The sequence below is a fragment of the Delphinapterus leucas genome, chromosome 12 (genome assembly GCF_059928025.1).
Source record: "Delphinapterus leucas isolate spDelLeu-1000000601 "Yukka" chromosome 12, BTC_Dleu_Yukka2, whole genome shotgun sequence".
In the NCBI taxonomy this organism is placed as follows: Eukaryota; Metazoa; Chordata; class Mammalia; order Artiodactyla; family Monodontidae; genus Delphinapterus; species Delphinapterus leucas.
The window spans coordinates 65,736,569-65,764,137 of record NC_143140.1 but is presented as its reverse complement, the minus strand read 5'-3'; the positions used below and the strand labels follow the sequence as shown (position 1 = coordinate 65,764,137).

Genomic DNA, 27,569 nt, shown 5'->3' with positions numbered 1-27,569 from the left:
GTGGACTTTGAAAACATTTGTTTATAGAATGAGAGCTAAAAACAAGAAGGCAGAGTATTGCCTTGTTAGACCTCAGCTGGAAACATGTGAGCTGGGTAACTCAAATGTTTAGGTGAATCTGCAAAATGGAATCTGCATTTATACATGCACACACACACACGCAAACACACATATATACATATATACATACATATAATTACTTAAGGACTAAAATTTAAATAAGTTGTAATTACTGTTCCATACTAATAAAAGACTAAATGCAATGTAGTAAAGACATAATATCCTTTGGCAATAAAGGCTGAGGCAGAGGACACCTTAAGATGTATTCTAAATCTATAAATATTAAATAAGTTAATCTTCCTTTGAGTTCATTTTGATCATTTCATGTACGTCTTCTCATACATTGAGGAGAATTCATTTGCTTTACTTGCTTTATCTAAAGAGGTATAGCCAGTTTGGGACTTCCCTGGTGGCGCAGTGGTTAAGAATCCACCTGCCGATGCTGGGGACACGGGTTCGAGCCCTGGTCCCGGAAGATCCCATATGCAGCAGAGCAGCTAAGCCCGTGCTCCACAACTACTGAGCCTGTGCGCCACAACTACTGAAGCCTGTGCGCCTAGAGCCTGTGCTCCGCAACAATGAGAAGCCCGCACACGGCAACAAAGAGTGGCCCCTGCTCACTGCAACTAGAGAAAGCCCGTGCGTAACAACAAAGACCCAACGCAGACAAAACTAAATAAATAAACGTTTAAAAATAAATAAATAAATTTATAAAGAGATATAGCCGGTTTGAATTCAATTATGAAACAAGAGACTTTATCAAATTAAATATAATTAAAAAAGACTAGGAAAGAAAGAAATTTCCCACATCAGAGTGGCTGTCCTCATACATAGCCTACCATTCCCAGCAGACCTTCAGATAAATGGAGGTTAATCAACAGATCAGGATAGAGGGTATTTCTCACATCCAAGAGGCTATCCTGGCCTGTCACAGAGGTAAATGAACCTAATGCTGGGACACTCATTCATAGTTAACATCTCACAGCCCTGGATTGACCCCATACTGAGACACTCCTTCCCAGCCTGAATTAGCTGTGACTGCCACCACACATGCTCATGAAATGTGTGACCTGCGGCTTGGCCAGTTCCGCCTAAGCATGTCTGGTGTGGTCAGTTGCCCTTCGGGGGCCTGTCAGTCTCGCCACTGGGCTAAGCACTTACCGTGACAATGGTGTAATGATTTGGGAAGGTTTTGGTCGGATAGACAGATCTCAGGTATTTTGAATGAATTCCGCATGTTTCTGCAGCAAAGGATAGTGAGAAATTAAGACGTTGTTTCTTCCTCAGAAGTTGTTTGAATAACTAAAAATCTGAACGTGAAAGTTTCACAGAGAAATAGAAAACTAATTAAGGGGTGAATTAGATGGAAAGAGGTTGAAATTCTGATGCTTAAAATTCCTCCATTCCAAGGAATGACAGTTTTCAGGAGAGGGGTGAGTTAAATCAAGGGTCAGGAAAATTTTTCTATAAAGAACCAGATAATAAATATGTTAGGCTTTGCAAACCCATATGGTCTCTGTTGCAACAGCTCAACTCTGCTATTAAGGCCTCTAAGCTCTATAGACAACATGTAAACAAATGAGCATAGCTGTGTTCTAATAAAACTTTATTTGTAGACATTGAAATTTGAATTTCACATATTTTTTTTGCATGGCACAAAATATTTTTTTTTTCCCAACCATTTAAGAATGAGAACAATTCTTAGCATTAACAGGCCTTACAAAAACAGGCAGAGTGGGCTGGATTTGGCCTGTAGGCCACAGCTTGTTGACCCCTGAGCTAAATGTACCCTGCTTTACACAGTGCCAGCTTTGTTTGCTTTTGCTGCTCCCCTCTTTCTGACCCAGGTCATTACAACAAGAATTTCTATATAATATCCGCTTCTCAGCTAGTTCTTATACATAAATTATCCAATATAACAAAAGTTAACACGACTATCTAGATAACTGAAAAGGAATTTAACTTGTGTAAACGCATAAGCCCATGCCACAAAGCAATGTTACAAGACGAACTAACTTTCCCACTTATTATTTTCACTCAGTACAGTTTCCATCTGATCAGTGGAGTTTCCTGAGATCTCTTTTCCCCAAAGCACGGCATCAAATTTGCTTTCAGCTATTCTGTTGTTTTCATCTGTGCAATAACTCTGCTCAAGGAGGTCAGAACCACTAAGGCACACTGATATTTCCTCTGCAGCAGTGAAGTATGAGAAGTTTTCCATACCAAAATCCTACCAACTCTAATTCTAAAAGAGAGCTTCACCATTAGAGATGCTATTTAGGTTAAAACAAAAAGTGCAAAGGATTGTTGTCCAGAAAGCAACAAACATTGCAACTGGAAATAATGAAGGTTTTCTCAGACAGGCTTGGAACTGGTCTCCTTCCCAGCCTCGAGAACAGTGTTTCCAATATGATCCAGGAATTTCCTCCTTCAGAAGATTCTTGGATCCAATACCAAGTCTACTAAATAGGACTCTGGTGGGGATGGAAGAGGTTGAAAGGTGGAAGAAAAGGAGCTCAAAAAAATCTGCATTTCTAGCAAGCACCCCAAGTGGTTCTGATGTACCCGAGTTTGAGGCCTGCTCTAGGACATAACATATAATCAACATTTTTCTTTCTCAGTCAATACCCCCAATAAATAAATCATGCCCTCAATCAGGGAAAGATGCATTTAATATTGTTAAGAAGTCATGTGATAGAAGATAAAATGAGATCTCATCCACTGGTAAAAGAATTTAAGTGGGGAAAACAACCATACAATAGAGAGAGATATAAGGTCAGTTTCTGTTTTTATGTCCCTGAAACATGGGTAAATGGTTCAAATTCTTAAATGCCTAAAGGCACAGAGTATAAAATAAAAAACAAAGCTAAGCTACCAGTGATGTAAAAACATGACACCTTCGTAGTTTTAAACAGGACACATCAGTTGACTATCTACAGATTCAAGCTACCATTTTCGATCACCTGCCTTTGAACCAGAGCTATTATAGAATAACTCATCAAAAGCAAGATCTTCTACCATTGTTTCTTCCAGGTCTTAAGAATCTAAATTATGACTGAACAGAATAATTCTGGAAGGACACACAATAAACCAATAAGAATAGTTGCTTCTACAGAGAGAAATGAGGAAGATCAGGAAAGAGAGTCTGTTGGTTGGTTGCTTGCTTTTTTTGTTTGTTTTTTTACTGTATACCCTTTAATGTCACTTGTCAAAGTTTATCATTTGCATGTTTTACTCCTTAAAAAACATATTTTTAAAAAGAAAGTACCAACCGAAAAAAATTCTGAAAATATAAATGGAATAAATATATATCCATAGTAACTATAAACTATAAGAAGAAGTGGAAGACTGAATGGATGAGTAGGTGAAATAGCTGAAGAATGTACAGATGCAGCAAAAGCAGTACTAGGAAAGAAGTTCATAGCAATAAACACCTACATTAAAAAAGAAGAAATTTCAAATAAACAACCTAAATTCACACCTTAAGGAACTAGAAAAAGAACAAACAAAATCCAAAGTTAGTAAAAAAAGAAGAAAACAACAAAGATTATAGCAGAAATAAGTGAAATAGAGAATAGAAACACAGCTCCAAAAATCAACAAAATTAAAGTTGGTTTTTTGAAAAGATAAACAAAATTGACAAACCTTTAGCTAGATTAAGGGAAAAAGAGACTCAAATCAATAAAATCAGAAACCAATACCACAGAAATAGAAAGGATTATAAGAGACTGCTAGGAACAATTACACCCCATGAACTGCATAACTTAGAAGAAATGGATAAATTCCTAGAAACATACAACCTTCCAAATCTGAATTATGAAGAAATAGAAAATCTGAACAGACCAAAAACAAGTAATCAAAAACCTCCAAACAAAGAAAAGCCCAAGACAAGATGGCTTCACAGGTTAATTTTACCTAACATTTAAAGAAGAATTAATGTCAATTCTTCTCAAACTCTGCCAAAAATTTGAAGAGGCGAGAACACACCCAAACTCATTTCATGAGATCAGCATTACCCTGACACCAAAGCCAGAGAAGGATACTACAATAAAAGAAAATTCCAGGCCAATACCTTCATGAATTTAGATGTAAAAATTCTCAACAGAATACTAGCAAGACAAACTCCACAGCACATTAAAAGGACCACACACCACTTTCAAGCGAGATTTATCCCTGGGATGCAAGGATAGTTACTACTAGTCTTGTCCTATCCCCAGTTTCACATCTAACTTTCCAAGAAATCTGACTTCTAGTTCAAGCTAAATCATTTCTATCTCACCTGACAGTTTGTTGATCCCGGCCCTTCTTTGTCTGCTCGCACCCACGTTAGGACAAGACAACAGCCTCATGTTCTCACTAGAGTCCATGACCCCTTAGTAGTCGCTGATATAACTCACCACACTGTGGTATTAGTCCATGCTCAGTTTCCAGGCAGCTTGATAACACACTAGAGATGAGGTTCTAGACTTCCTTAAAGTGACGCCTGCTGTCACATACCTCACCTCAACCCTACCATTCTTGGGAGGTCCTAATCCTAAATCTTTTAACACATCTACTCTTCATTGGACCTCCTAGAAATGAAGAGCCCATTTTGCCTTGGTAGACCTAATTTGTTATGGCTTCACGCATTAAAGGATCGAGATGTTGTATAAATGACTTAAAAAATATTTTAAACCTTAGAAAGGAAAGCTCTTAATGGCCCAGTATTTCACTGGTGTGCTTTCCAACTCTCAAGGGGATGAGCAAATAAAATAATTCCACTTCTAAAGGGGTCCAGTTCAGCCTGGCTAGATAAATTCCCTTTTGGACACAGGATTTGATATCCAGACTACCAAGGGAAATGCAGATAAGGAAACAGAAACTGAGAGTTGTTAATGGCTTTTCAGGCTAAAGTAACTCAGCAGTAGGTGACAAATCCTGAATTTGGATCCAGTTCTGTCAGAGACCCAACATCTAAATCTCTTTGCTAAAGATCTGCCTCAGAGACTGTAGGAGAACCTGAAGAGACAAAGTCCCTTATGCTGTAGGGGGGAAGTAATTGATCTTTCTACAGTCAAGGAATTTTAGTGCTGGGATTAGTAGTAGAAATCATTAGGTCTAATCCTCTCATTTTACAAATGAGGAAACTGAGGCCCAGAAAAGGTGATCACCTTACTCAAAGTCAAAAGCTAGTTTTTAATAATTTGGAAAAAAATAAAAACAGGAAACCAGTAAAATTGTCAGAAGTTTTCAGGACCATGGAGGTAAAAGAGGGCCTGGCAGAAGGGAGAAGTAAGAGAGGAAGTGAAGGGCAGTGAAGACTATGCGCCCTAGAGCCAACCTCTGATACTTCTTAACTTTGTGTCCTCGGGTTCTCCATTCTTCTTTATTATTGACTTTATAAAATTGTGTGAAGTCCAAGTACCCTAACTCAGAAGTACATCATGATAAAGATGCCAATAAAAATAATAATTACAGTAATAACTGAAAATCATCCAATGTACACTATGTCCATGGTCTCACAGTATTTCTATGAGGTGGTAAGTGACCATTTTACAGATAAAGAGACTAGGGCATCAACCGTGCAAGTAAACTTGCCGAAGGTCTCAGAACTAGTAAGTGGTGGAGCCAGGTTCCAGGCACTTTGATTCCAGAACTGGACAGAGATACTGGACTTTTCACTTACTGGAGCCTTGGTATCTGCTGATTCTGTCCAGTCTGCTCAGGCTCCTTCAGGTTCCCATCCTTACTGGTCATATCTACCTTGCTGAGACCCAGAACCCAGGGCTGACAAATGCCAATTTTGAGAGAGTATCCATGAACAGATTTTCACAGAGCAGAAGTTACATTCAAATATAAAACAAATCAAAATAAACAAACAAGAAGATAAACACGCTGCAGAAGAAGGAAGGAGGAGCCAAGAAGGAAGAAAATAGCTGTCGTGTAGTAAACGCATCAAACTCTTGAGAGGACCCAGAACTAAGACAAACCGCTAACATTAAAGGTCAGAAAGAAAAGTGTTAGTTAATCTAGACGTTAACTAACTAGGTGTCTATCATCTGCATGTCCCTGATTAGAGGAGACTTACTCAGTTTATTGATATTAGGTATTAGAGAACCCCATGTCTGTAAATATTCAGCTCTAAATCCATCCATGGAAAACAAAATAACTGGTGGCAGGTCAAATCTGAAAATGGAAAATAAGAAATTGTCCATTATTTTGATTTTTTAAAAAAGACACTTCTCTGTGCTACTTATAATTCTCTAAATTAGAAAACACTAAGAAAATACAGCCAGAAATATTTCTAAGTCAAGTTTTCCTTTCTCTTTTTAAAAATTATTTCCCTTTACAATCAGTATGTCCAGTACGTTATTAATCCATAGTAAAAATGTACAGTATTTTTTAAAAGGTGTTACATAAATTATCTGGGTCTTTCAACTTGGAGATCTACCACCCTTTGAGTTCTAGAGTTTAAATAATGTTAGCTAACTTTATTTCTGTTTGCTCCTTGGCACTGGCTATCTGTGACACCCAGTTATAACCATACATGAAATTTCTCTAGCCCTGAGTGTTTACAATGACCAGGCAGTGCTCTGTGGAGAAAAAGGAAGGGATTGGCCTCAGAAAGACGAGTTTAATTCTCTGCTTCATTCTTTATGAGCTGTTTAACTGAGCAGTTATTCAACCTCTCAAAACTCAGTCCCAACCCACACACCCAGCACTTTGGAATCATTACAACATGGCGCATTAGTATCATTGCCTCACCTCAAATAAATGTATTTTACAGGGGCAGGTATACATGGAGCTAATTATTTGTAGTCTTACAGTAGAAGTCAGCAGCGTGCAAGCAGAGCACTAATAAAACATCACCAGAAATGAGATTTTATATTAGAGACATTTCAAAATCCCAGCTTTGGGATGTCCTGGCTGGAGTCATTTAGATCTAAGTTCTAATCCTGATCGTAGGACCTTGGGATGTTAGTACAAATATTTCAACCATTTTTTAAGTCATTGTTGTAAAATATGAATATAATAACTTAATGTAAAAATGCTTTTTAAACAATAAAGCAAACGAAAGTGTGTTATGAGTTGGAAGCCACAAGGAATCTAATCTTTTAACTGTTTTGTTCTAAGATGTAAACAGAGTGGGAGAAATTCCACCCTGCCTCTCAGCTACATTCCTGCGTGCCATCTGTTAAAGGAGAATAAACATGTCGGTTTCCTTCTCACCCTTCTGGGCACTGGGGCTGCTGGGCTGTGCCACACTCTTCTTCAACCCATGAGGTTTCTCCTGAAAAGCATAAGATCAAAATCTTTAGATAAGAAAAGAGAAACCAATGTTCAATGGACATGCTCTTTCCAAACGACTTAATTCATGTTACTGCAATGACAAATTTCTTCTAGAACATGTTAAATGCTACTTCACATGTTGGCAAGGTCAGTGCCTCTAGCGATTTGCACAGATTAGTAATCTACACTAACTGAATACCAGGAAACCCATCTTTACCAAGAAAATAAAGGGAATTCCTTTAACTGGAAAGGGACAATTTCTTTTTTCTTTTTTAAATAATGATTTTTCTCTCAAGGACAGTGTTTTCCCAACTGCTAGGAAAAATGAGTTTAATAAATATAGGTATATAATCTAAAGAAAAATGAAAGCATAAAAAAAAAAGAGAAATAGCCAATGAGAATAATTTTTTTTTTTTTTTGCGGTACGCGGGCCTCTCACTGTTGTGGCCTCTCCTGTTGCAGAGCACAGGCTCCGGACGCGCAGGCTCAGTGGCCATGGCTCACGGGCCCGGGCGCTCCGCGGCATGTGGGATCTTCCCGGACCGGGGCACGAACCCGTGTCCCTTGAATCGGCAGGTGGACTCTCAACCACTGCGCCACCAGGGAAGCCCCAATGAGAATAATTGATATTAACATCAAATGGGGGAAATCAAACAAACAAATGTTTAAGATCATAACTAAAAAATTCTCACTCCATGGATGTTTCTGTTTATAAAACATTCCCACTAGTTAATGAAATAGAAATGATAGAATATGAATGTCATCATTTGCAACCCCTAATGGATCTAGGCAATGAACATCAATGGCTAACATGACCAAAAAAGAGACAAGCAGACAAGATGTTCCTCTTGATGGAAGTAACACCACTACCTGTGAAGGGTACATGGTAAACAGGTGGATAGATAGATAGATAGATAGACAGATAGACAGATAGATAGAAAGAAAGATAAACACCTGAATCTGAACAGTCCTCTAGTTCTAACTACCAATTTGCAGGAAATATAGGGGATGACAAACTGCTTAAGTCACAGAGGATGCAATCTGCAAAACCCAGACTGGAAAATTCTACAGGACAAGGGACTCCATTTATCCAACATGTAAATTGCATGGGGTGGAAAAAAGGAAGGGAGAACCCACTTTTAAAGGACTTGAAATATATCAGCCAGTTGCAATGTATGGATTCTGTTTGGATCCTACTTCAAACAAATATTTTTTTAATATCATAAAACAAAAAAATCTGAACACAGATTGGACATTTGTTAACAATAAATAATTATTGAAGACATTTTTAGATATATTGATGTTATTCTAATTTTGTTAAATCTTCATCTTTTTTAGATACAGACTGAAAATATTTATAGATGAATGACATTAACCTTGGGATTTGCTTTGTGGTAATCTAAAATTTTCAAAGAGAGGTTGGAGGTATTTTATTAAGAAAAAAACCCCAAAACTTGAAAATAAGCAAAAGGAGGACTGATCATTAAATTTCATTTTAATGTCATGCTGGGAATTATTCAAAAAGCCCACCTATGGATTATCTAGTTGCCTAGGAGTATATACCTTTATCTAGCTTATTCTTTACCACTTATTCATTTTACAACTTAGTAAGGGTAGGAGTTAATTGGTAGAAAACTAATAGCAATGTAACTGATTCTTATCTGATAGCAGATAAATTGTCCTGTAGCAAAGCAAATCATTTGTGTCCCACCACAAGTTACATCTTTAGGGATTTTATTCCAACATTCTCTCAGTTCTAATCTCTTCGATCCTCTGAGCCAGCTTAACATTCATACTGTATTGGTATGAGACAAGATTGGTCATGAGTTGATCACTGAAGCAAGGTGATTGACATATGGTTAAACACACTATTCTTTCCATATGTTAGAAATTCATCATATTTCTTTTCAAAATTCTGAACTTAAAATATAAAAGTTAGGGCTTCCCTGGTGGCGCAGTGGTTGAGAGTCCGCCTGCCGATGCAGGGGACACGGCTTCGTGCCCCGGTCCGGGAAGATTCCACATGCCGCGGAGCGGCTGGGCCTGTGAGCCATGGCCACTGAGCCTGCGCGTCCGGAGCCTGTGCTCCGCAACGGGAGAGGCCACAACAGTGAGAGGCCCGCATACCGCAAAAAAAAAAAAAAAAGAGTTCTAAAATTAGGGCAGAAGGCAGGAGACCACAAAGCTCAGAGGCACTATGCTCAATGAACTTATTAGAGAAATAAGCAAACTGCAAACTACACTTGCCTTTGTGAATTTAGGGGGATTTTTAATGACACGATATTCACTATTAAATATCAATTATTATTTAAAAACAGACTTACCGTTTCAGGCTTTTACTTTCCTTTCTGGTTGCCCCTTTTAGTGGATTTTCAGTTATATTTTGCATAAAAACTGATTCATCTATTAGTGTAAAACCTATTTTTTACTGAGGGACTATACTTAATAATGTTTCTACTATAACATTTTCCTATTTAAAAAAATCAAAATTCACCTTAATCTCTTTTTTTGTCTAAAAATATTACACATGTAAGTTAGTCAGCTCTACTGGGTGTGGTGTTAGGAAAAAGGGGTTGATAGCTTGAAGCAATCTTGTTGCTATGTGTATATATACGTTTTTCCTAAGTCTCATCAGATGTGCAGAGGGATTGGTGATTTTTTTAAAAATCTACATCACTTATAAAGTGGCAAAGCAGGTGAAATCAGGCGTTGAATAACCTAGATTCTAACCTTGGCTCTCTGCATTACCTCCCTGCCAGTCCGAAATCAGTCATTTAACTAACTGCTATTCAGGCCAGAGAATCTCTTCTGTGATGTTTTAACTTTAGGATCTGCCGTCCAGTGTCTCAAACCACAAGAATGTCTAGCATAGTCATTGGACTGAAAAAGACCTTGCTTTACAGAACATGTGGAATGTTAACTTTTCTCTTCTCTTCTATAATATCTTTGCTCTGAGCTCCCTTCCTCTATTGTGCACAAAACCCATTTCTTCCCACAGTAAACACATTGGGTCTTTTCTTCCACATAGAGTGGCTAAAAATTCTTGGACTTGTTTTAATGTCTGCAGCCTAGGCCAGCTCTAGGGTCACTGAACTCACGGAGGCAAATGGGTCAACACCTGCTTACCTTGGCAAACACTCTTATAGTCAGCACAGCAGTCTTTCTTCTGTAAACAGTCATCTGAACAAGAGCAAAGGCTGGATTCCAGTCTGGTCTCCCCACAACGAAATTTATTGCACGTCCATATTCGAGCTGGAAAATTACACAATTTGGTTTTGAGCATACAACTTAATTTAAGCATCCAATAACAAAAATACAAATTCCATGCATTTCTTCTTGTATTATCCTATAGTCAAATTCTTGGTTTATCTCCATTCATAAATGAAAATTCATAATACGAATAAGGGGCAATCCACCAGTTTTCTTCGTTTGGCATGGGTGGCAGAGAGAAATGTAGCTTTATAAGCTGCAGCTCTGGTCTACCTATCAGGTACACCTCTGAGTCTGGAGAAACTCTGAACACCTGTCCTATTCCCACCCAAGGGCAGGAACTTCCAATGGTAAAGAGCTACTAACCTTGAGTGACTGTTGCCACCCAAGAGCAGCCTGCCCAGCCTTATCTAAGGACAGACAACAAGGAAGTAGCAGTGACAACAGAAGCAACAGGAACGTGGTCAGGTCTGTAGGAATGTAGGCAGGCAGGGTACCTTCCAGCTGAGAGTGAAAGAAAGGTAGATCAGTTCCCCACCATGCCTCTGATATCTTCCCAGGCTAGGCACTTAATGTGAGATCAGTTTCAATAAATCCCAGTGCTAACAACAGCAAGAGGCTGGACTGAGGCTGCTTCCTAGGGCCACCTGCCAGGAAACAGTGACTAGAATCAACATCAGCCCCTGTGCTCAAACAAATGCATTGGCTAGGTGACAGCTGTGTGTTTCAGTCATGCACAGAGTTCTTCATTCTTAATTATATACTATTTACTTAGAAAGAAAAGAGTTCTGGAGATGAATTAAAAGGAGTACAGATCTTATCCATACTAGGCTAATACCCTCCTTCTTGCCCTTTTCAGAGAGCATAATTTAAGGAGCTGTACTGTCCTAATCTTCTCTCCTCGAACCACTAGACACCTCCCCCCACCACCTCCTTGATTTCTTAGAAAATTAAATATTGCAAACTGTCTCTTCTGCCTCAAGAACAGTGTTTCTCAAGTTGTGTTCTGTGGACCGCTGGCATCGGGATCGCTAAGAATCACCAGCTTTCCAGTGGAGTCTTATGCATCCTGAAATTTGAGAACCACTAAAAATGAAACTAAATAAGATGATAAGCCATGAGAAAACTCCCTTGAAACTTGTGTAATTTGACAACATTTCATCTACTGGAGACTGTTGTTCCTCAACCTCAACTAAATAAAGTGTGGGTTCTATCTTTAGTGCTGAAAGGGGGGTCAGGATAACACTAGATCCTGAATACAAGGTGTAATGGGCTGAATTGTGTCCCTCCTCTAAAATGTTGAAGTCTTAACTTCAACATGACTGTGAATGTGACCTTATTTAGAAAAGGATTTTGCAGATAACCAAGGTAAACATCAGGTCATTAGAGTGGACCCCAATCCAGTATGACTGGTATTCTTCTTACAGCAAGAGGAAATTCAGACGTGGACACACCCAGAGGGAAGACTGTGAGGACGTGGGGAGAAGGCTATCTGCAGACGAAGGCAGAGCTTTGAGTTACGTCTGCCACAAGTGGAGGAACATGCAAGATGGCTGGAGACCCGCCAAAAGCTAGGAAAGAAGCATGGAACAGACTCTCCCTCACAGCCTCAGAAGGAACCAACCCTGCCAAACCTAGATCTTGGACTTCTAGTTTCCAGAACTGTGAGAAAATGAATTTCTGTTGTTTAAGCCACCCAGCTCGTGGGACTTTGTTATGGCAGCCTGAGCAAACTAATACACAAGGTGAGCATTTGCATGCAAATGCTCATGCAAATGTGCTATCATTAGATAGCACAACCAACATGCTAATAAACTTGCTCTCAGGATTCGTACTTGATCCCACACAGGTGTCTTCAAAGTCCCAGCAGCAGTCGCCTCGGCCTTTACATTGCACATCACACCGGCAGCCCTCTAGTCCTCTATGTGAAGCATCAAAGCATTTTTTCCTGCAGCTGCCTGTAGAGTGAAAGAATAAGGAAATCTGTGCTTAGAAGTTATCCGAAGTCTCATAGCTTGATGGTGCAAGCCCAAGAAGTACCCAGCACAGACTAGGACAGACAATTAGATCATTTTTATTGTACTGTATGACTCATCAATGCAAACTGATAAATAATGAGTAAAACATAATGAGTGATTTTTCCCCAGGACTCCAGAGAGGTCCCAGACTCAGATACACCAGGGGCCATAAGGAGAGGGTAGGAGGGACAAGCAGAGGCTAAATGTAGTGGAATTGGTTGAAAGTCTGGATATGAAGCAGCAGCTACCCCCCCCCTCACCTCCCACTTCAGAATAGAAGGCTCAAAATTTGGAAGAAATCGGGAGGAGTTGCTTTCATCACAGAGACAGCAGACATGCAGGATGGCCATAATGAGAAAAAAAGATGAACAAGTCTTACTCTTAAATGTGAACAGATGATTACCAGGCCTTTGAGGATAGCATCCAACATGAAAGACCAAAACAAACAAGAAAAAAAAGAAAAACTTTTGAAGAGGAAATATTGCAAGGAGCAGAAGAGTTAAACACACACACGATCACGCACACACAAACACACAACTGATATTGAGATGCTCAGAAAAGAAATCACATCCATTAAATAAGAAAGTAAACTATAATTTTAAAAAGGGAAATCACGTTCAGGGTGCTCTTGGAAATAAAAACATGAGAGCAGTAATGGAAAACTCAGTAGAGGGGTGTGGTAGGCAGAATTATGGTTTTCAAGAAGATTCCATCCCCTAATCCTCGAGACTGTGAATATACGGCCTTACGTGGCAGAGGAACTTTGCAGATATAATTAAGGCTACTACTTAGTTGACCTTGAAACAGGGAGGTAGTACTGAAAAGTGAAAACAAAGAAAATGGAAATGATATTATTAAAGAAATCATAATAAAATTTCCCAGAATTGAAGAGTAAACATTATTATGTCAAAGGTGCTCACCAAATTTCACAGCAAAACTCACACCAAGGGATCAATAGGGATAAAGAGATCTGGAAAGCTCCCAGAGATAGATCAGGAGAAATGTATACAGGATCACAAGTCAGAATGATATCAAATTTCCTAAAAGCAACTCTGGGAGAGGGCATAGGTCAAATGGCATGTTGGATACACACCAAAGAGCACTATGTATTAAGTAGATAGGTGCATAACAATAAGTGCATGCATGGTAATTGGATAGCTACAAAGTCCAGTGAGAAAGTAAGGGGAAAATTTATATGCCATTTACGTAAAACGTCTTTACATTTTTACATTCAGTCCTTTGAAACATTTTCCGCACTTGAACTTCAGGACAAAACAATCACCTGGCTTTCTTCCCACATTCCTGACCCTCCTTCCTAGTCTTCTGTGTTCTCCTTCCTTCATCTTCCAGTCCTTTAAGGTTGGCATACCCTGGTCACATTGCTTTAAATCCCATGTGTGATGCTGGTAACCACCATGTTGCATGTCCAGCCAGAACGTCCCCCAAAAGCCAGCCTTATATATACAACTACTTTTTGACTTTTCTACTTGGACATCTAATAGGTATTTCAAATTTAACATATCCAAAACTGAGTTCCTGATTATTCTTCCCAAACCAGCTCCTTCTATAGCCTTCCCCATCTGAATTATGGAAATGCCATATTTTCTGATGTTCATGCTGAAAATCTTGAGGTCATTCTTGACTTCTCTGTTTCTCACTCCATAACCAATCTGTTGATAAAATCTATCTATTACATCAAAAGATCTCCAGAATCCAAGTACTTTTCATCAGTTACAATGCTACCACCCTGGTCCAAGACATATGGCTTGTCTATATTATTGCAATAATTTTCTAATTGGTCTCTCTATTTCTCCTGGTTTCGCTCTGCCATTTATTCATAACACAGCAGCCTGAGCGATCATGTTGAAAAGCAAACCACAGCATGTCATGTCATTCCTCTGCTCAAAACCTCCAATCACTCCCCATCACACTCAGAATGAAAGCCAAAAGCCGTATTTTGACCTACCAACCCCTCTGTGATCAACTCCTCTTTGGTTGATCTCATTTTATGACTACCCTCCCTCTGGTCCTCTTAGCTCTAGCTCACTGATCTCCTGTTATTCTTAAAATAGAACATGCCAGATAAGCTCGTGCCTTAGGCCTTTGCACTTGCTATTTTCTCTTGCCTGGAATGTTCTTTTCCAAAATATCCTTGTTTCGTCCTCACTTCCTTTAGCTCTTTACTCAAAAGTTATTACGCACACCCCACCCACCCTGACTCAATATTTCATGTTCCCCTTTTCAGTTTTACTTATTCCTTAGCACTTTCCCTTCATATTATATATATATATATATATATATATATATATATATATATTGCTCAATTTTAATTATCTGTCTTCCATGCTAGAATGTAAACCCTTTGAAGGATTTTTGTCTGTTTCCTTTATCACTATATCCCCAGTAATTAGAATAGTGCCTAGCACAGCGTTAGTGCTCAATTGTTGAAGAACAGGTAAAAAGGATGTGCACATAAAATGAGAAATTTGTCGTCACTCAAACTAGAAAAACTAGTTTAAAAACTCACACTAGAAAAAATATATATTGCCTATGAAAAGTAGGTTAATTGGAGCAGAGAATGGTGAAGACGGTCAAGGGTTGGGGTTTAGGAAACAGTTGTGGTGGAAGAATGAGGGGGTGACTATGTTAGGATGCTGGCAAAAAGAAGCTGGCGTTAAACACCAGTCCCCTGGGTGGGAGGGAGGGGAGAGTGATGCCACACAAGCCCTGATAGACTGAGATGAAAGGAAGAGAATAAGGAACAATGACTAGGGAGCCAGTCAGTAGCTGTACTAACGTAAGGAAAGGAGGGAAAGAGCTGGAATAATTGGAGATTTTGCTCAGAGATTACCATATGCCTTTTGCAATTAGTTTATGTGATTTGTGGGATGAAATAACCAAGAAATGATGCCCACCTGTGCACACTAACATCAGAATAATACCACCAAAATGACCTGCCAACATTTGCTAGATCTAGGACTGGTACTGCAGCTCAGAAACACAACAGCCAAGTGACCAAGAAAAGACAGTAATTTTCCAGCCAATGCCCATCTTTTCAGTTCCACTGTGTTCCCACGTTACAGCAAGGGTACTGAGTGCTTGCAAATTGCTAAGTGAAAACATAATTGGAAAATTGCCAGTTAACCTCACCAAGAGTCTCCCACTGAAGAAGACTTGCCCCATTGGAGTCAAATTAGAAGTTAATCAACCAGATAAAAAAGGAGAATAAATTATCTAACCCTTGACCTCATACTTTCCCTTAGTAAAAGTGTCAAAACAATACATAGTAAGATTATAGAAAGTGCTTTTTATTGAATCGCTTGCAAATGGTTTATTTACTGTTCATACTAATGCAATATGACAAAACGGATGGGAGGTGTTTTGATACTTTGAGCCACGGATCTCCTATTTTTTCTTTTCTTCTTATGAGAAAAAAAATGTGAAGCTTTTATTGTGCACTACATTTCAGGAAAGTGGCACTGCCTAACCAAGAAATGGTGATATTTCTGGGATGGGGTAACACGAACGTGATATCAGGGTACAAAAGTGGTGGTAGGAAGTCATGGGAGTGAAGCAACTAAGACTTTCGAAGTCAAGTTTATCATAGGATATTAATGATTAGAGTAGGAGCTGGGAGAGAAGGAATCTTTGATTCAGTTACCAAAGTCCTCTGTGAAAGTGAGGAAAAGGGGCAAATACTGGAATGATATGAATCTCAAAGAAGCAGGGAGATGAGGCCAAAGAGGAAAGTCCAGAAGCGGCAGTGGAGAGTGCTAACCACAGATGTGGGCTCCTGACAAGTGGGGCATGGGAGAAAGGGGAGCCTAGCCTAGCCTAGAAAGGAGGCGAGTCCAGGTTATATAACAGGGAAGGGGAGGAGAAAGAAGAAAGAAGGAAAGTTTCTGAGAAAATGCTGAGGGGAGTACCTTGCTCTTCATGTTGCCTGAGTCCAGCCACCAGGCCTAACGCAAGTGACACAGCCACCAACAAAGTGAGAAGAACCTATTATCAAAAAAATGTGACTTTTACCATTTTGTTAAAATATACAAAGACCCAGATAACCTCCCTCCCTTGGTGATTGTTAAGGGAGCACAGCCTGCTAGCTTTTCGCATTACCAGATCCAACAATGATAAAGGGACAGAATTTTATTTAATGCCTGATTATTTTCAGGCATTAAGTAAGAAAGGTTTGGGAAGAATGTTAAAATACCATTTATTACAGATCTTCAAATTCAAATACGTTAGTCCTAGTTAGTTTAACCCCAAATTGAGTTAAAGTACAAATGAAACCAAGGGGCCATTTACCTTTGCCTATTTTCCTTTCTTAACTAGATACATGTTTGGAGATCATTTATTTAAAAGCATTCCAAAACTGTGAAATCGTTAACTACCTCATTCCCAGGAAGCAGGGTTTTTCTCTCCCACTCTGACCATCAGAGAATAATGAGAACATTTAACATATAAAAATATAATGTCCAGGGCTTCCCTGGTGGCGCAGTGGTTGAGAGTCCGCCTGCCGATACAGGGGACACGGTTTCGTGCCCCGGTCCGGGAAGATCCCACATGCCGCGGAGCGGCTGGACCCGTGAGCCATGGCCCCTGAGCCTGCGCGTCCGGAGCCTGTGCTCCGCAACAGGAGAGGCCACAACACTGAGAGGTCCGCGTACCGCAAAAAAAATAAATAAATAAAATAAATATATATATATATATATATATATATATAATGTCCAAATAATTAACTAGCAAATTATCTGCTTTGATCTGCAGTGCAAACAAATGTTTTAGGGGTAACCAGGAAGTCATGTGACCAAAGATTGTGTATGTCATTCATTATCGCTACTACTGACAAAGCTCTTCAGTGTAATGGACTTTATACTATTACTGAAGTTAAACTGTGATATAAATTAAAGAGAATTCTTCCCACTGACCTCTTTCCCTATCCATTAAGTCCAATGATAAGCATACTGGATGACAGAGCTTAAATAATATGATCACCATAAAGAATACAAATGCAACAGGTACACAGATTACTTAAAGTATTTTACAATACAAATAAACTTTGTTATGTTTCTTTTTTAAAAATCGCTTTTATAAAAGAAAAAAAACCAACATCAAAATTTGCTTAGATAATAAAAACCCTACATAAACTATAGATTTTGTCTGTTTTCCTTCTGAAAATCATCTGGAAATTAACATATCTAATTTTTACAATAGAAGTGAATTCAGTGATTGGGAAAATATGGTTAAAATACTGTGAAAACAATTTTTACATGAAGACTCAAAATTAGCCCAAGGGTCAGTGACCTTCCAGCAGGTATTCATTCAGTGGAGAGGATGGAGAGGGAAAAGTAAACATAAACAGTTATTAAATAACATCATTAGCACTTTTTCCCTTACTATGATGCTCAAGAGCCACAGCTGACTAAGGCTACTAACGCTACAAAGCAACAAGGCACTGGGAAACTTTCCTATGGTAAACCTCATGTGTCATAGATTTACATTTCGGCTATATCTCAGTTTACATCTTATTTTTGGTCCTTTGGCCATTCAAACTTGCTGGAAAAATAGACAACACCTAGCTGTCCTTAGGATGCTTTAAAACTTTTTAATGTTAAATCTTCATGTCTATTTCTTAGTGATTTTGTACTTGTTCCATATATTTATGACTTGCTCTCGCATTATTCTGTAATCTCCTCAAGGATAAAAAGGTTCATTTTTAATTTTGTATAATCATTGACTCTAAGTATGTAATTCTGAATAAGCTTCTTGATATTAAGGTGCAAATATATCTTAAACTATCCTATGATATCTACAAAGTGGAGAGGGGAGTGCTTTGGACTCCAGAAATCACTGAGAAACCAACATTTGGCTTTAGCTTGGCTGAAAAAAGAATGCTAGAAACACAATAGGTACATTAAAAAATTTTAAATAAAACTTGTACTAAAATTTAGAAACAATAGGGTAACTTTGAAGCTATGATTTTAAACTATTGAGCTTCTGTTTACGTGTACTAACAACCCACTAAAAGGATACAACGAAGGGAAATAAACGATGAACAGACTTTGCTCCCGAGGAGTTGATAATTCCCTGAATTAATAAGGTAGGATAAATATAGTAAATGGCATAAGAGTTAAAAGAGAATGCCAAAGTTCCCAGAACAATAAATAAATAGAATATCTTGAGAGTTTCCTTTGTCATAGTCACTGAGCTCAATACGTATACACACTGTTTCATTTACTCCTCCAAACAATGCTTGCGTGACAGAGAGAATGGCAATGACATTAAGAAAAGTAGGGAATTGGCCTTCCCTGGTGGCGCAGTGGTTGAGAGTCTGCCTGCTGATACAGGGGACACGGGTTCGTGCCCCGGTCCGGGAAGATCCCACATGCCGTGGAACGGCTGGGCCCGTGAGCCATGGCCGCTGAGCCTGCGTGCCCACGTACCGCAAAAAAAAAAAAAAAGAAAGAAAAAAGAAGAAAAGTAGGGAATTTAGGAGAAAACTGCAGCAGTATAGGTGTGAGAAAACTATGCAAATGGTTTTAGCTACAAGGAAGGTGCTGGATGAGGAGCCAGCAAGCAGGCACTTGGAATGGTGTGGTAGACACTCAGCAAGAGGTCAGAACTAGTGGCCGACTTGGAATTCTTGGTGGAGAATATGCTCTTAAAACCATTAAAGTAGGTGAGATTTCCTAAAGAAAGGATCTTTAGATAGGGTTTGGTGAAATGCATAATGAGAAGAAAGATAAATCAGCCAATAAAGCAGGTAAGGAGAAAAGTGATAAAAATGGGAATGTCAATGCCATCATGAAAGCAAGGGGAGAGAAGAATTCAAAATGAGAAATTGCTCCACAATATCTGTGTATTATTGTTAGGAGACTCAGCAGGAGAAGGATAGGGGAGAAGGGCTGAGTTTTGAGGAGTTGACTTGAGTACAGTAAAAGCAATGCTAGAGAACAAAAAATGGTTGGGTGGTGAGAAAATTGAGACAATGGCTAGAGCTGAAAGTTTGATGGTAAAAGGAAAAGAGAATGTAATAAAGTCAAGGAAAGTTTTTTTATTTTTGTTTTTATTTTGTTATTGTTGTTGTTTTAGGACAGGGAAGATCTTACCATGTAAGGGAACAAGAAAGAGAAAATAGGAAAAAGAGACCATCTCTAGGAGTGAAGTAAAATAGGATAAAATCAAGAGTCCAACAAAGAATATAAGACACAGTGATTTTAATTCCTCACTCTCTTGTCTTAAAATATTCATGCAAAATAAATAAGAAATGGTGACTTGGGAGATAAATATAATTATAATCATGGTAAAATCAGTGCTGCTAAATGTTCTGCCACAGATCCCAACCTTTTAGATCAAATATTAATTTGTTGCTACTCAAATTTCTTATTTGCAAAATGTGATTCACTTTGCTTTAGAGTTGTCATAAGGGATAAAACTGAACACAATTACTTAAAACTTTACATTTAAATAGCAACACAAACAAATACAATCGGGGAGTCATACCCCTACCATTAGTCACAAAGCTACAGAGACGAAAAATTTTAAATGTACTTACAATACAAATGATTTTGTACTTCTTAACAGTGTTTCTCATAACAGGTTCTTCCGTTGATAAACTCAGAGTAGAATCCATTGTTCTGTTAGCTGTATAAACCTGTTCTACCAGAAAATGGTAGAACTCCTTCGTTTTTCTAGTCTGGCAAAGAGAAACTGTATGAATTACGGGGCTGTAATTGACTTTTAAATGTTTGGGAAGAGCACAGCTCTTTAGTGATTGGGCAATCAAGAGAGAGGAAAAAATAAGTGTCGAGAGATAAAAGTTCATTTCTAGTACATTGTAGACAACTGTTCTTTCTCTCCTTATAGTTTCTACTAAATACTAATGAAAATATATGTAACAAGAATAATATAATAATCAAATTTTAATACAATGATCATTGATTTTCTTTAAAAATAACCCAAAACAAAACACCTTGTTACCAAAATTCTAGAAAGTTTCTACATTTATATAAACTTCCTGTCACTGTTGAAAACTAACATATTAACCATGTGCTTTAACCATATAAAAACTCCAACTCTGCTAAATCTGTGTAAAGTATTAGTCATGTGATAATTATGACTTGCATTTTAGAGTATTCATACTTTGACATGTTTTCACATGCGTTATCTCATGTCAAACATAACAGAATCCCTTACAAACACTGTATCCCTATTTTGTAAGATGAGTAAAGTAAGGCTCTGATTATTTAAATTATGTGACTTACTTGTCCCAAGTCACATTTACTAGATGCCAGAAGTGGAACTGGAACCCAAGTCTTCTATAGCCCCAAATCCAAGGTAATTTTCACTAACTAATTAAATGGGATCCTTTCTTATTTACATAGACGAGAATGGTCTCATGATACATATATTTCATGCTGAGAGGGGGTTACTGATTTCTGATGAAAGAAGCTAAATTAGTAGCAGTGTGGCCTAAGAGAGTTCTAATAAATGGTGGGTTTTACACATTTCTGTTTTAAATGGCCCTAAGGCAATAATTCTCAAAGTGTGATTCCATGGAACTGATAAATGAAATATTTTCTGCCATGTCAGTAAACAAAGGGTGTCACAGTCATCAACGATTGTAACCCTCCAACATGAGCCGATGAGCCCTGAGGAAACCCAGGGCTGAAAAGAATACCTGCCATCTAGCAGCCATCAGATGGCAGCCACTCCCTACCGTGAGCGCTGAGGAAACTCAGAATATGAAAACACAGGATACTGGCCCCCAGATAGCTGAGGTGCATATCAAAGGAATGATTTCAGTGAGCCCAGACACTTGCATCTTCACATACATAGAAGAGTACTAAATTCCTTAACTTGAGATATCTGGTTTTCTTTAACAGTAATTTTTTGACGTACAGACTACCTGCCCTTTGTTACAAAACTTCTATATAAACTGGCTCCTCACCTTGCCTCTTCGGAGCAGTTTCTCAGAAGCATCTGAAACACCGTCTCCCAGGCCGCAGTCCTCATTTTGCCCCAAATAAAACTTAACTGGCAACTCTCACGTTGTGCATTTTTTTTAAGTCAACAGAACATTAGTCCTATGATAACCTCCGTTATTTAATCAAATAAAGCTTGAAAACTCTCTTTTAGTGTAAAGATTATAAAAATCCTGTAGACTGCAGTACATTCTTTGGAAACCACTATTCAAATTATTACAACCCTAAAGACCCTGAAAAGAAATAAGAAATGAATCTATCCTAATATACAATGACATAAATATTAAGAATATTCCTGAAAATTGTAGCTAAATCCCTTTTTCTGTTATTGAAGTGCACTCCCTTCATGAAAAAATCTGCAGCATAAAAGCCATGTTTCCTTTCGTGGCTTTGAGGATTTGTGCTATTCTTTCCCATCACTTTCTCCATCCACTCTGCCCCCCCACTTCACCAATTCCACCTACAGACCTGCTAGTGGAAACATCTGCATTTGTTGCAGTAACAGAAGGAATTAAGGTTCAGAGAAAATCTAATTCACGGTCTTGCAGACTTCTTTCCATGGACCACAACGAACTACCAGGTCTTCAAAAATTCAGAAATGAACAAAAACATATTTGAATACGTTTGGCAAATGGTTCTTTGTACCAGGTAAACTTAGAAGCACCCAAAGTAGTTTTTTAATTTTAAGTTTTTAAATTCTGAAGCCCAGGCTCCACATTGATTGAATTAGAATCTTCTGGACTTTTGGCAAAGGCGGCAGTATTTTTAAGTATCCTTCCACGTGATTTTTTTAATGTAGCCAAGATCAATCTGAGGGAGGAGACAGATGGGCTTCAGGCTAGGCATTTACAACTGGCCTCCTGTTTACATTTCATGGGGCAGGGAAAAGTGGGCTTCAGGACAGACACTTACAAGTAGCTTCCTGTTTGCATTGCCTGAGACAGGAGATAGGTAGGCTCCAGGTTAGGCATTTACAATCAGCCTCCTGTTTACTCTGATATGGAAGTAACAACAGAGAGAGGGTAAATAGCCAGGCTTTGTCTCCTGTGGACACCTTAAGAAACCCTGTTTGAGTAAAGGCTCAAGAGGTGACATATTTCCCCTCCTTGGGGCAAGGGAGACACTACACATGCAAAGGAAGGTTCTTTGGGGTTCAAAAGTCAGGGGATGCCGGGCCATAATGTCCTGTGTTTTTCTTCCCAGATACCTTTGCATTGAAATCCATCTTGGCTGAGGGGTATGCGTGCACCTAGGGGAGGGTCCTGAGACAAATTAGCCAAGGGGACAAAACAAGACGATTGGCCAGAGGGAAGACAAAGACTGGAAGAACTGACCTGTATAAATGACTTAACCACCTTTTACGGGGCTCCTCCTAATTGTGGGGGACGCCCGTACCCTTTCTCTCCTGGTGTGTATCTCTGCCTTGCTTCTGTCTTAACTAAACAAACTGTCTCTCTGTGTGCTCTCCCACTTGTTGTTGTGCTGTGTCTCTAATAATCAACTTTGTACCTGTTTTTAAAGTTTTTGCCTCCTTGAGAAATGCATTTTTCAATGGGGGAAAGAGCCAGGGAAAATTTGCTTCTAGCCTCTACCCCTTGCTGGTCTAGTGGCTAGGATTCCTGGTTTTCATCCAGGCTACCCAGGTTCAACTCCTGGGCAGGGAACTAAGATCTCTCTTCAAGCCACCACTCACTGCTGCCTCTCTGAAATCAAGTCTAAACACTTGCTTTGAGTCCTGTATGCGCTTTTGGATTCTCTTCTGCAAACTTTCACTCTGGATTCTAATCAAAATTGATGACTGTACGGATAAAGCTAGAGGACACAAGGGACTTGATCATCTGCCCAGATCACCTTGGTGAGCGATCTCTCAGAAACGAGATTCTGCCATGTCTTCAGGCTCCCACTGCAGAGTATTTTGTTGTTATTGTTGTGTTATGACATACTGATTTTATAAAAGATAGATTAAGTCTACATTGCAATTTGCCTCAAAATTAGGAGATTCCTAGGACCTACGGCTTTTGTGTACTCATCTGACTTAAGCCTTCAGTTTTTCTTGGTTTCTGGGTTCTAATTGCCTATTTGCACTTAGGACAATCTATCTAGTCTCCTTGAGTCTGGTTCACAGTGCTCCTGGCTTTATCTACCTCTCTGTGGTGGTTTGTTTTATATGTCAACTTGGCTACGCTATCATAACCAGTTGTTTAATCTCCCACACTGTCAGAACACCCCTCCTCTCTTCTTCCACCTTTGTTCCCCAACCCCCTTCAACCTTGAGAACACAAGAAAACGTTAGGTAAGGAAGTCAGGAGGCCTTTGATAAAGTCTTATGTCTGTTACAAATTAATTGACTCTTGACATTAGATTCTTCATTTTCAAAGTGATCTCAGATTATCTCCATGCTAATAAACGTTGGATATTATAATGGAGAAATATCTTAATCCTTCAGCTCCTGAGGGTAGTAAACCTCAGACAATCTACCTGGGACATGTACAGGTATGTACAGTAGAGATGTTGGCATTGCCCAGCTTCTAGTCATATTTTCTGCTATAACAATTCCCCTGAGTCCTAAGCTCCAACCTCTTTTGAGTTTCTCAAGTCTTAGAAATTTCTTAACAGTTCTCCTAAACATTGGACACCAGCCAAATCCACAGCTTCCAGGCAATTTAGACTTTGGACTAGGCTGCCTGTGTCAGCTGAACCTACGTTTTCTAAGTTACTTGAAACTTGGAAGCCTCACTATTCTTCTTCCCTTCAGTTTTAGAACAATCTCCACCTTCTGGGTTCTGAAAGCTTCACTCTGCATATTCTAATGCTTTGAACACTTGGGCTCTGAAAGGCAGCTATCATTACATCCCCCACCAATCATAAACGTTTTTTACATTCTACAAGGTCCCCCTGTCCACAGATTTCTGGGAATTTTCTAGAATCACAGAAAGCCCACTTGTTAATGTCTCGGGAAAACCCCAAGGGCCTGCCAGCATCAACTTCCTTGGGTCTTATAGAACTGCCCTTGCTGGTTCTCCCACTCGAGCTTGGGTGGTAGTTGGACAAGCCAGACTGGAAAAGGTCAGAGAAACTAGATACTCTGAGGGTGGTGGAGGCGAGGTAAATACTAGGCTCAGGTCCAGCAGAAAAAGTCCATCAAGACAGGGAGATCTCAAGTAACATAAGAGCAGGGATGCGTGGGCAGGTGGCCAACTTCAAGGAGGGCTTATTACGAAAAAAGGCTAACCAGATAGGCAGGTGGTATAGAAAGGACAGATGCTAGCCCTTGGCAAGTGGAGATCCAATATTGGAGCTGAATCTAGACCAAGCTGTCCAGGTGGGACTGGTGTTAGCAATGCAAAACCAGGGCCAAGAGGCAGCAGTATACAGGAAAGGACAAGGCAAAATCTCACCATGGACTATAGGACCCTGGTTCTTGGAACTGAAATACTAATAAAGTGACTGGGTTACTAGACATCCAAACATGATTGATAAAGTAGAATCAATGCTTGTGGACTGATATCAGTATTTTGCATACCTACGTGTATGAAAAAACACTTCTCAAGATGAAATACATAAAATCTCATTACCAGTCAGCACAGATGCATATTGAAGACAGGTAACAGTAATTTTGAACTTCAACTAAACAAAAGGTTATCCCCCAACCCTAGGGGGAAAAAAAGCTCTACTACTTTATTTTTAATTTTATCAATAAAAATTTGTGAAATTTGTTTCCTTTTACTATATAAGTACACACATTTTTAATTTCATACACATACCTACATAGTATCTTTGGTTATGCCTCTTGGCCCACAAAGCTTAAAATATTCACTAACTGACCCTCTGCAATTTTGGAGGCTGGCACTAATGTACTTAACCAGAGAAACCCACCCCAGCTCATCACTTGAACCCTTGATTACTACCTCTGATGATTCAAAAAGTCAGAAACCTGATTTGATGCCTCCAATTGTGGCAACTGTCCTCTACTGAACAGTCAACTTTTCTAAGGTTGTGTCTGGGGTCTGGAGAACTACTTCTCTTTCTTTGCCTCAAGTGCAGATCTGCCCTACTAGTGTTAGAATTCCAGTGGCCCACTCTTGTTCATTTCAAAACCCAGAAATAATTTTATTTCCAAAAAATGTCCAAGCTTTCCTAGGCTCTTGTTGTTTTTAGTGTTTTCAAGGGAGTGTCATTCATGACACAATTTCTAGGGTCATCTCCAGAAGAGACATCCCAAAACTGGAGTCCTGCCATGCTGCCTGAGTTCACCAGTGTTTGGGAGAGCAGCCCCACAAGTGTCAGTTCATGAAGATAAGGGCTGTGAGTTCACTCCACTTCTTTAAACCCTGACAGGCACTGGGCTATTTCCCCAAAACTTGGAATCTCTCTGGCATTCCAGCTCCATTGAGGCAGGGGCTACATTAGTTTAGGCTTGCCATTTTGTTCCATTTTATCTAGCACAATGGCTGGCACCTAGAAAACATTCAATGAACATTTGCTAAAATTATTTAATGGTTTCAGACATGACCTTGGAGGTTTAAGTCATAAATGTCTAGTGAAACAAATTGTTATAAATTATGACAACCTTACAGGTATGTGATCCAAAACTTTCTCTACATCCAGCATTTCAGAAATAGCTATTACCTCAAAGGAAGCCTCACCCATGAAATAACGCCACGTTGGGTGCTTTTATTCAGTGCAGAGTAACAATAATAACTGAGAACCACCAAGCCCCAGATTTTATGCCAGGTGTTAGGAGATGCAAGAATGTTCCGTTTCTGTATCTCTTCTAAAGAACTTCAGTCTGGTAGAAGAAACAGACATGTTAAACCATAATATAATGTGAGATGTGCTATACTCGTAGTATTAATGAAATGCCAGGGGAATAGAAGAGGAAATAATAAACTTTTTTCAGGGGATTCAGAAAGGTACCTATATTAGTTTGCTAGGGCTGCCATAACAAGGTACCCCAGACTAGGTGATGTAAACAGCAGAAATGTATTCTTTCGTAATTTTGGAGGCTAGAAGTTTAAGATCAAGTTGTCAGCAGAGTTGCATTTTTCTAAAGCCTCTATCCTTGACTTGCAGATGGCTGTCTTCACACAGTGGTCTCCCTGTGTGCACTTCCCTGACGTCTTTGTGTCATAATCTTCTCTTCTCATAAGGACACCAACCATCATGGATTAGGACCCACCCTAATGACTTTATTTTAACTTAATTACCTCTTTAAAGACCCTATTCCAAAAACAGTCACATCCTAAGGTACGGAGGATTAGGACTTCAACATATGAATTTGGGGGAAACGAGTCAGCCCATAACAGTACCTTAAGAGGTAACATTTCTAGTAAGCACTATGTGACTTAAAAAGTAACTCAAGCACTGCTGTTGAGCAGTGAAAACATGAGTCCCATCACCCGTGCCAATTGTACTTACAGCAGAAAACTTTGCCAAGATTTCATGTGCTTGCATGGATGGGCTTAAAGGGAAGGTCTGTGGACCACTTGAAATTATGCACAAACTTTATGTGTATATATGTGTAGGTATATGCATAGGTATATGTGTGTATTTGTTTTCTATATAGCTTACCTCTGAGTCTCAAAGGCAAGAGCTAAACCTTCTAAACATAACACTTTTAAGGATACAATAGCATACCTACAGAAAACAAAATATGTTTAACCTGAATATAATCATGAGAAATGAGACAAACCCAAATCAAGGGCCATTCTGCAAAACAACTGCCCTGGAATCTTCAAAAATGTCAATTTTATGAAAAGTGGGGAAAAGAATGGGTTAATGAACTCTTTCAGTTAAAGGAGATCACAAAAACCTAACAACTAAATGCAATGCAAGAGCCTTGTTTGATTCCTGGATGGGAGGAAAAAAAAATATGTGAAGGACATTATTGGGACAGTTGAGGAACTGTGAGTACGGATGTATTTTAGATAACAGTATTATATTGATGTTAAATTTCCCGAGTGTGCTATGGGTACTGTGGTTATGAAAGCCAGGTCCTACATGCAGGACTTTCAGAAAACACACAATG

At 39.1% G+C, this 27,569-nt stretch overlaps 1 protein-coding gene across 1 annotated transcript in view; it reads right to left on the bottom strand.

Annotated features, from left to right (window-relative positions):
• The window catches only part of ENPP3 (ectonucleotide pyrophosphatase/phosphodiesterase 3), a 69,337-nt gene extending 47,022 nt beyond the window's left edge, over positions 1 to 22,315 (bottom strand). Inside the window, exons 1-7 of the mRNA XM_022556704.2 lie at positions 20,113 to 22,315; positions 16,484 to 16,559; positions 12,375 to 12,497; positions 10,456 to 10,581; positions 7,270 to 7,330; positions 6,128 to 6,225; positions 1,222 to 1,301 (exon numbers count right to left, since the gene is read on the bottom strand). Of these exons, the coding sequence (XP_022412412.2) occupies positions 1,222 to 1,301; positions 6,128 to 6,225; positions 7,270 to 7,330; positions 10,456 to 10,581; positions 12,375 to 12,497; positions 16,484 to 16,559; positions 20,113 to 20,382 (834 nt within the window). The 5' untranslated portion in view covers positions 20,383 to 22,315. The remainder of the gene's footprint in view (positions 1 to 1,221; positions 1,302 to 6,127; positions 6,226 to 7,269; positions 7,331 to 10,455; positions 10,582 to 12,374; positions 12,498 to 16,483; positions 16,560 to 20,112) is intronic.
• Positions 22,316 to 27,569: the final 5,254 nt, after the last annotated feature.